This window comes from Pangasianodon hypophthalmus, chromosome 7, assembly GCF_027358585.1.
Source record: "Pangasianodon hypophthalmus isolate fPanHyp1 chromosome 7, fPanHyp1.pri, whole genome shotgun sequence".
NCBI lineage: Eukaryota > Metazoa > Chordata > Actinopteri > Siluriformes > Pangasiidae > Pangasianodon > Pangasianodon hypophthalmus.
In genome coordinates this window covers 8310068-8320276 of record NC_069716.1, presented here as the reverse complement: position 1 = coordinate 8320276, position 10209 = coordinate 8310068, and the positions used below count along the sequence as shown (strand labels likewise).

The 10209-nt window shown below is 38.8% G+C and overlaps 1 protein-coding gene across 4 annotated transcripts in view; it reads right to left on the bottom strand.

The window, feature by feature from the left end:
* Position 1: 1 nt before the first annotated feature.
* Positions 2–10209, bottom strand: part of flt4 (fms related receptor tyrosine kinase 4) — a 49940-nt gene continuing 39732 nt past the window's right edge. For all 4 annotated transcript variants that reach the window (XM_026940676.3, XM_026940677.3, XM_026940678.3 and 1 more), the window contains exons 21-30: positions 8550–8700; positions 7702–7796; positions 6696–6818; positions 5676–5787; positions 5448–5547; positions 5212–5317; positions 4637–4749; positions 2630–2750; positions 843–928; positions 2–462 (exon numbers count right to left, since the gene is read on the bottom strand). In XM_026940676.3, the coding sequence (XP_026796477.1) occupies positions 243–462; positions 843–928; positions 2630–2750; positions 4637–4749; positions 5212–5317; positions 5448–5547; positions 5676–5787; positions 6696–6818; positions 7702–7796; positions 8550–8700 (1227 nt within the window). In that variant the 3' untranslated portion in view covers positions 2–242. The remainder of the gene's footprint in view (positions 463–842; positions 929–2629; positions 2751–4636; positions 4750–5211; positions 5318–5447; positions 5548–5675; positions 5788–6695; positions 6819–7701; positions 7797–8549; positions 8701–10209) is intronic.

Sequence of the window (10209 nt, the reverse complement as noted above, 5' to 3'; positions counted from 1 at the left end):
ATTTAAAAGAAGATAAATTGCTTTATTTTTCCCCATTCTGGGACTTATTTTTGTACAAATAAACAAAAGAAGCTTACACTTCATAACAAGATAAATGCATCAGGAGTTAAAATATTTTTCTATTTGTGACTGGCGTAATGGTGCCACCCAGTGGCAGCAGAGAGAACATAGTTGGAGGGCAAGGAAGGGCAGAACAGTTCGGATTGTAAGGCATATTCGGAGCCATGACTGATCCGATGATGTTACAGGTTGGATGTCGCAGGGCAAGATCCCTCACTCATGGCCAGCTCCGGTTTCAAAAAGAACTCGCTCATGCCTTCTTCAGCAAGCTGGCCGTACTCGTTGTTGTAGAAGGTCTGGCCACTGAGCTGGCTAAAGAATGCCGGCCGGTGCCTGCTGATGCTCGTGCTGTTCTCACTCAAGCCGTCAATCAGGCGCTCTGTGCTGTTGCCTGCTGCCATACTAACAGACAGAGAAGAGTAAAAGTACAGTTAAATTCATAGGCATTCGACAGAAGAGAACCAGTGCAGGCGTGATTTATGGTCATGGTTATTTGACTGACCCCTTAGGCTTTCATTATAAGTGATTTTGGAGTAAACAGCTTTTGTGTTTTGTTTGTTTTTATTTAACCCTTTTACAGAAAGCATGTCAATTCTTGTCGGTGATGATCACACATCCTGTATAACCAGTAGATAAAAATTAAGTTGAAAAATAATGCTATTCATTTAAGGGTCATTATTTTCTGACACACTGTTACCAATCTCATAATGTATCCTTGATGGATCATTGAATGTAACCCTGTTATTAACTTATATTTGGAGACACGTTTAAACAGAGCTTACGTCTTCAGCATGGCTCCTCTGTGCTTGTGCTCAAGCCTCTGTAGCTCTTCAGAGGCCAACACCATCCCACTGTCTGTCTGGCTGTCCTGCAGGGACACGGCACTGCATTAGGCTTATTGTAAACAGTATACACTCAGTGGCTACTTTATCACATACGTATTTAATATTTTTACTGTGCAAATAGTGCTGTGTTTCCATTAGCCACCTTCATAAACCACCCGTTTATATCAAAAGGGCTCATGCAGTCTGGTTATATGTTTATAAGTGTGTATTAATGTATATACACCTCTAAGTAAATGTTTACAATATGTGTTTGAAAGTGCAATGCGTAATGGTTCCGACTTCTGTCAGTGTTGTACATGAAAAAAAATGAAACAATCTTTAAAATAAAACTATTCTAGTGTATACATAATAAACAAACTCAAAGTGGCCAGTAAATGCATAGCCGAAAGTCTAGAGGCTAATACACAGTCTTACCCAGTTTATTTAAGATAATAATAATAATAATAATAATAATAATAAAAACAGAGGTTTTCTCAAATTGTAATATGCATTCACTGTCTACTTTATTAGGAACATCTGCACATTCATGCAGTTATCTAATCAGACAATCATGCAGATACAGCTCAAGAGCTTCAGTTAATATTCACATCAAACCTCTGTGACTTTGATCGTGGCATGTTTGTTGGTAGTAGATGGGCTGGTTTGAATGTTTCGTAAACTGCTGATCTGGGAATTTTACACACACACAACACTCTCTAGAGTTTACATAGAATGGTACAAAAAACATTGAGTGAGCATCAGTTCTGTGGGCGGAAACGCCTTGTTGATAAGAGAGGTCAGAGGAAAATGGCCAGATTGGTCTGAGCTGCCAGGAAGGATATTCAAATATAACTCAAAAGTAACTCAAATAATAACTCTTTACAACAGTGGTGAGCAGAAAAGCATCTCAGCATGCACAAAACATTGAAACTTGAGATGGATGATCTACAAAAACAGGAAAAGACCACAGTGGGTTTCACTCCTGTCAGCCAAGAACAGGAATCTGAGGCTGTCATAGGTACAGGCTCACTCAAACTGGACAGCTGAAGATTAGAAAAAAAATTTCCTGGTCTTTTTCCAGTCTTCAGCTATCCAGTTTGGGTGAGTCTGTGCCCATGATAGTCTCAGATTCTTGTTCATGGCTAATAGAAGTGGAACCCAATGTGGTCTTCTGCTGTTGTAGCCCATCCACCTCAAGGTTTCATGTATTGTGCATGCTGAGATGCTTTTCTGCTCACCATGGTTTTAAAGAGTGCTTATTTGAGTTACTATAGATTTCCTGTCAGCTCAAACCAGTCTGGTTATTCTCCTCTGATCTCTCTCACCAGCAACGTGTTTCAGCCTGCAGACCCTCTGCTCACAGGATGTTTTTTGTTTTTCACACCATTCTGAGACTGTTGTGTGTGAAAATCCCAGGAGGTCAGATGTTTCTGAAATATTCAAACCAGCCCATGTGGTACCAACAACCATGCCACAGATACAGTCACAGAGATCATACTTTTCCCCATTCTGATGTTTGATGTGTACTTTAATTGAAACTCTTGACCTGTATCTGCATGAGTTTATGCATTGTGCTGCTGCCACATGATTGGCTGATTAGATATCCGCATGAATGTGCAGGTGTACAGGTGTTCCTAATAAAGTGGATGGTGAGTGTATCTGAATATACTGTTTGCACATAATTTATTCAGCTGTTTTAGCATATTGTTTTAGCAACATTAGCAGCTTTGAATGAAGGTACTTACATGATGTGACTTATGAGAGGTCATCACCATCGGCAGCTCTTCAAATGTTTTCACCCGCGAATGACATGTCTTAGAGGGGCTCACCATCACACACCCAGAGAACGGCACGCAATTATAGTATCTGTGAAAGAATTCTAGCATTAGAGAATAACACAAGGCACACAGAGGTTTTCCGACATGGGAAAGTGTTCAAGAGAGAGAAAAACACGTTGATGAGAGAACGACTGGGTCAAAACAAGGGAACTTGTTTTGCGCATGTTCACCAACACTGGGCTTCATTTATCAAGCTGAATATGAACAGATTTATTTGTAACTTGTTCGTACAAGCATTAATACAAGAAATTTGGGATTCATCAAAATCCTGTAAGTTTGGAAAAACATTTGTGTAATGTGTTCCTGAGTCTGTCCCACACAAGAAGACTAACTAATATAAACCTCGATTGATCGGCTTCAAATCATATAAATCATGACCCTACTTTTATATACAGATTACACTGTCAAGTTTAAATAGCTTATGTATTTTCAATTACACTCACACATTTATTGAATAATTTGTGAATCCCGGTTGTTTCATATTGAAGGCATTAACTAAAGAAATGTTAAAATATGAAAAATAAAGAAAGCAAGCAAGCAAACATAAATCCATAAATTAAGACCAGTCATTCAATTAAGAATTGCACTGTATAAAAGGAGGATGGGCTCAGGTGGTGTGTAAGTCGGTTCCATTTGCCACGGCATCTTCTCTTAATGTTGTGCAACACTTCATTAGAGCCAACACTAAGTGACAATAAGTGACCGATCTAGTATGTCTCAAACTGCAATGTGCAATATATGCCCTAGCGTACCATTATCAGGCTTAATATGACGCTTCCTGCTTTTCCAACACGGCGCTGGGGAGGGATGCTTTGTTTTTTCCTCCATTTTCACATCAAACCAATTTCTTTTCACCTAAATTAATTCACATCTAATTCAACTTTTCTGGAATTTGGCTCCAGATTTTGGCCTTTTCAGGTACTGTTAAATAATATATATTTTATTGCCATATAACTGAGTCAAAATGACTTTCACTTCTACCTCTGGGAAAGTGTTTTTTGCCATTTACTCATCAAAAATCATGTGGATTTTGCCATTTATGGAGTTTTGTGGGCATCAACAAATGCAAATCAGTGGTGCCTTGCATGCGCCTGGTACTTTACAGGTGATTGGCATTCATCAACATACACACATATGTGCAAAGAAAATCAGCATTTCTAAACGGTTTCTAAGTTTGGTTTGGCTTATGCAAAAATTTACACACAACTTTACTAAAAGATTGTTAATGAGACCCATTAATTATAACTATAAACATATGATGTGACACCTTTAATTAATAACAGATTGTTAATTTTGGCAAATTGCTGTGTTATAAGAGGAATAAACACTTCAGGATTTGCTCTTATTAGAAAATAATCCATTTTGGGATGGTAATGTATGACCATCACATGGTTAATTACTTTCCTATGACAGCATGCACCCTTGTTTTTTCTTAGATTAAATCATCTAGTGTAATTTGATATACTATACTGCTACTATACTCTCAGTCAGATTCATATCAGGGGATAGAATTTTAAAATGATATTATCTCTTAAATGATCTCTCACTGTGTGTGTGTCAATTATAAACTGGTTCAGTGACAATGTACAATTTAATAACTGGCAGCTTGACCTATAGTGTTCCTCCCAATCTCTCTCTCTTTTTTTTTTTTTTTTTTTTTTAAATGAAACTGACACACACATAGTTACATTGTCTAATCAAAGTACAAATTACACAAAAAGACAGAAGACAGAAAAGTAAGCTTTGTGTTTTTAGTTTGAACAAAAGCATTAAAGCTTTTCTGTTCACTATTCAGAGGAAATGCAACATGAAACCAGTAAAGCATTATGAGCTTGAAACTCTAAAAAAAAAAATAACTCACTAATGTAGCTTCCTATCAGCCTTTAAGTGTGTGTGTGTGTGTGAGGGCAGTACCTGGCTGGCAGTGTGTTGCAGGCCAGTCTCAATTCTTCCTCTGATGGAGGTCTGGAGGAGGCCTGAGAAAAGCCATCATCCTCTGAGCTCTGAGAAACGCTGAAAGGGATGTCCTGCAAATAAACAGAAAAAATGCTTAAATCTCAGTATAATACATGTTTTTATTAGCAGCTAGATACACCTTTAGTTTTTTTCTTCTCTGTTCAAGAAAATTGATATCAGTAGTGGCAGTGGTGGCTCAAAGGTTAAGGCTCTGGGTTACTAATCCCAGCACCTCCAAGCTGCCATTGTTAGGCCCTTGAGCAAGGCCATTATCCCTCTCTGCTCCTGGGGCACCACAATATGGCTGATCCTGCGCTAAGACTGCAATTTCCTAACAAGCTGGTATATGCAAAGAAAAAAGAATTTCACTGTGCTGTAATGTGTATGTGACAAATAAAGGCTTATTCTTCTTTTACTTTGTGTCCGCAGTTCATTTGTACCTGTAAAAGGTGAACTACACATAGTCCCAGCGAATTTTAATGTACATGCCTGAATAAAAGAGACATTACATTAAAGTCAGCCATATTTCTCACCGGTAAGCTGTTGTCCTGTAAAAGGTCTCCCAGTATCTCTACCAGGGCAGGAAATGTGGGCCGTTCCCTGGGCTCACCCTGCCAGCAGGCCAGCATGATCCCATATCTACCAGCAGGGGGAAACAAACACACACTTTTTCAAATGCGTACAGGTTCATTTCATAATTTACCCTCTGTAAAATACTGATTATTTCATGTATTTAAATGAGTGAGATCTAGTGCAGAAACATGCTCACATTTCCGGCGAGGCCGTCTCAGGAGCCCTCATTCTGGTGCCGTCCTTCAGCCGTTTACAGAACTCCTCATCAATCTGGATGCCGGGGTAAGGCGAGGCACCTGTGGCGTAGAAACACAGATTAACTTATCAAAGCTGTGAATTTAGGTAACTAAATTCGTGAAACATATTTAAGATTACACCAAAAATCCAGTCATCCAGACTTCTAAGAAAATGACACTGAGCTTACCTAATGAGAATATCTCCCACAGCAGCACGCCAAAAGACCACACGTCACTCTGACTGGTGTAGACTTTATCAAAGATGCTCTCAGGAGCCATCCACTTAAGTGGCAGTCTGGCCTGCAAAAGCAAATGCACATCAAACCAAGTTCAAACCGAGTTCACTTTAGCCAAACCAACAACCCTTTTCGACTGACTGAGAAAAGTGAAGCCATTCTATAAATGTGGGTGCAATTCTTGTTCTTGTGATATAAACTTTATTAGGCACAAATGTACACATGCACATTCATTCGATTATCCAATCAGTCATGTGGCAGCAGCACTATGCATAAAATTATGCAGATACAGGTTGGGGGAAAATGTGATCTCAATGACTTTCTACGATGCTTTTCTGCTCACCACGGTTGTAAAGAGTGATCAGTTGGTTAATGTCAGCTCATACTAGTCTGACCTTTCTTATCAACAAGGTGTATCCACCCACAAATCTGCTGCTAGCTGGATGTTTTTGTCTTTTGCACCATTCTGTGTAAACTCTAGAGAGTGTGAAATTCCCAGAGTTTCTGAAATACTCAAACCAGCCCATGTGGTACCAACAACCATGCCATGATTGAAGTCACAGAGATCACACTTTTTCCCCATTCTGATATTTGACGTGAACCATAACTGAAACTCTTGACCTGTATCTGCATGATTTTTTTGCATTGCCAAATGAGTCATGCCACATGACTGACTGATTAGATAACGGCAAGAATGTACACGTGTACAGGTGTTCCTAATAAAGTGGATGGTGAGTGTATATATGCATTTTTTTCACAAGCATTACCTCCTTTTCATTTTTAAATGCTAAATTTAACCCAAATTACACAATTTTGCCTTTCCATGTTGTCATACACTTCTAAGCTGTGTCATTAGCTTCCTCTGAAGCACCATTTTATTGATTTTTTTCATCCACTTGGAACTTTTAAAATGGTGTGGGAAAAGCATGTGGAGTGGGCTATTTGACACAAATGGTTTCTTTTCTCTCTTACATTGCCTTTCCGCACGTAATCTGGGTCCTTGTAGATATCACGAGCCAGTCCAAAGTCGCAGATCTTCACCACGTTGTTCTCTGACAGCAGAATGTTCCGGGCTGCCAAGTCTCGATGGATGCACTGGCAGAACATGATCACAGTGGAAATTAGCACTGTATGCAGGGAGGATTGGGACCCCCATACACAGACCTCTGCCTCACCATAAGTGTCTCCACATGCCAAATTCTTAATTATCTATATTATTGTATTTACTACTGTTTTAATAGAAATGCCAGGAGTTAAAAAAGCATTTCTGTTACCAATCAAAATATGTTTGAGTACATCTCATAAATCTTGCACTTCATTTTCAGCAATCCTCCAATTTCCAATGAGAGAATGCAGTGAAGCTTAAGTGTTTTACAATTAGCTTAGTAGGCTGATGATACGAAAAATGAGCGGAAATATCATGTTCTGCAGAGATTCAGCTTAATGCACAATCACATTTGCATTTTAATTACTCTAATAATTGTTATCTGTTAATGTGTCAGCTCATGCCATAGAATTTTAAGAAGCATTTTTGTGCTTTGCAAAGCTTTTGTGCGTGTGTGTCTATAGTTTCTTTCAAGGTAACACTGAATTTAGATGGAATTTGTTTACACTGTAAAATCCCTTGTAACTGGGTATTTGTTTCAGTTAGGATAAGCACTATGATTTAATCTCTGGGTCTGACTGCATGATTTGATATATTACTTCTTTAGCTGCACTCATTAATTAATGCACTGATTCTAATATATTACTGTTTGGTGAAATTTTCTGTGAGCTGTTTAGCTTTTTGAAAGGAGTTTCCAGTGTCAGTGCTTTGTGCTAGACAGAAGGAAAGCTGTAATGTTTTCCAACATGGGAAAGTCAATAAATAATACAGAATTATGTGCAATTGTGCATTATATTGCTGCAATATTATATAATAGTTTAGTTTATGGGTATGCATAATTATTGGAAAATCCTGAAGTTTGACTGGACTTACCTTGCGAGATGCCAGGAACTCCATCCCTCGTGCCACCTGGTAACTGTAGCATATTAGATCCTCTATTGTAAGAGGCTTCTTCCAGAGGTCCTCCACTTAAAAGCAATAGAAACAAGAAGATATAAATTACATGCAAAAGTTTTTCAATTACAAATTACTAGCAATAACTGGGATAGTGAACCAATACAGAATATCTGGGTAGCAGATTCGTAATTCACAACAATTCATGAAATTTAATCATGAACAGGGACAGCTCTTATAAATGGGCTAGAGGGTTGTTTTTTTCACATTTGCAGCATTTAACAAACATACTTATCCAGAGACAGACGATGATGATGATGATGATGATTATTATTATTATTATCATTATCAGTGAGACTTTGGAATATATTGTATAGGCCAACCCTAATAGTGTAACTGCTGAGCTATTGATAGGTTAGCCCTGCCATTTAATATTACCACCAGCCACCACTGGTCATGAATAGAGCATATAATAGGGATATAACTGAATATGAATACATTATTTGGATTGTATTTACACATAAGTACATACAAATACAGATTTCAATAGTACATGCAGTATTTTCTTAAAGAAAGATTGCCAGAAAAGTTCACATCTGGCCATCTGGACCAAATATGAACCCAAGTGACACTGCTGAGGTTGCAGAGCTGAATAAAGTTATGTTCTGCAAAAAATATTTTTCATTATAATTTGTGAAGTCCAGTCTAAGGCATGCCCAATTCAGGTTTAAATCCAAGCACAGATAAAAGTATGTGTATTATGAGCATTAGACAGATACACATACAGATAATGGTATTTATTTGCATATCACATGATAGAAACTTACATTTCTCTGAGGAGGAGCTCTTTGAGCTGGTTTTACCCCAAAGCTGGCTCGGGGTACTGATGACAGAGGAAGAAGGTTGGCGACCTCTCTGCTCTACCTGCCCAGCCTCCATCATCCTCCTCACCTGGCTCCGGGTTTTAGGGGAACGGTCCTGTTTAAGGAGAAGAGAAGACTCTTACAGTGAGACATGAAAAAGTTATTGCATTTATTGACACTGTGGCAATCTGGTGCAGGGCCAGAGAGTTCAGAAGCTTAACTATTAGAGATAGTATTCATGGTGATACTTGTCCTATCTTTGTTCTACTGTGGATGTGGGAAATAATTTCCACTTAAGCAAATGAGGCATTTCCACAGTGATGTAGTACAACAGTGAAATAAATAACCACCTTTAACAACATCTACTGTCATTGACATTGAATCTAATGTACAGCACCTATATTACTGACACTCCGGTGCCACTTGAGGCCATTCAGATACATTAAGGTTACAAATTGTACAAATGATTTAGCGACAACCAACACACAAACACACCAATGCTTCTTGATATTTCCAAATGCATTCTCGCTCTGTGTCTCTTTCACACAGACACAACACAGTGCCATTCATTCATATGAATGTGTCTCCACCATCTCCATAATCTCCATAATTATCTCCACCAAACAATCATAATCAATCATATCATCACACTGTGTTCAATTACAAGCCCAACAGCTCTTCCAAATAAGGCAGAGGCCCTCAAATAGATTTCTGGAATGGACCACCTGATAACATTACACTACTGATGACAGTTAAAACATCAGTGACATAGTGATGGCAAATTTAGAGTGCTACACACACACGCATAACTATTCCAAACAAGTGTAAAAATAAAATATAGCTTAAATATAGAGTTTATGACAGCAGTGTAGCCTGACAGTGATAAAATTGGAAATGAGTGGGTCTAATTAAACAAACTACAAGTCTAGCTATAGAACATATGCAAAATTAGCCATATGACCACAAATCAGATTTCTTCTTTTCCTCCTAAGGGGTAATATTTGTGTACAATCCATAAAAAGGCACTGCTGGTGTCAAATAAGCTAAAAACAATGTTTTGCTCAACATGATCACTGCTGTCTGTTTGCAACGAAAAACCCCAGCATGGTTCTATTATGGGTACATCAAGCACTACAAGCTCACTGTAGTCCATCTGGCTCAGGAGCTGCAACTGGGAATTACTATCTGGAGCCAAAAAACATGGATAATGTTTTACAGTGGGGAAAAGAAGAACCATACAACCGCCCCTTACTCCTACTGGTAGTCGTCAGATTGCTGTGCCTCTGCCTTGCATTGTCATTGGCTGCTCCACCTCATGGTACTGTAAATTGCCAACTGGCTCCCAGGTGACACAACAGCAAACTATGCCACAGCCATTCGTTGAGTCTAGAGAGTAAAATTGACTGTGCTGTCTGGGTGAGAGGGATGGCATTACACTTTCTCCTCAATCAGACTGACACTAGCCAAACACTGGTGTCTGTGAGCTCATGTATAAAAAGAGGGCAGGTAGAGCTTTCCTCTTTTTCATGTTACATCCTGCCCTAAGATGTAGCATGAGTAGCAGTTGGAAAAGATCCAGTTGGTTGGCTGGCTTCATGTGTCTTGGAGGAAGCACATGTTAGCC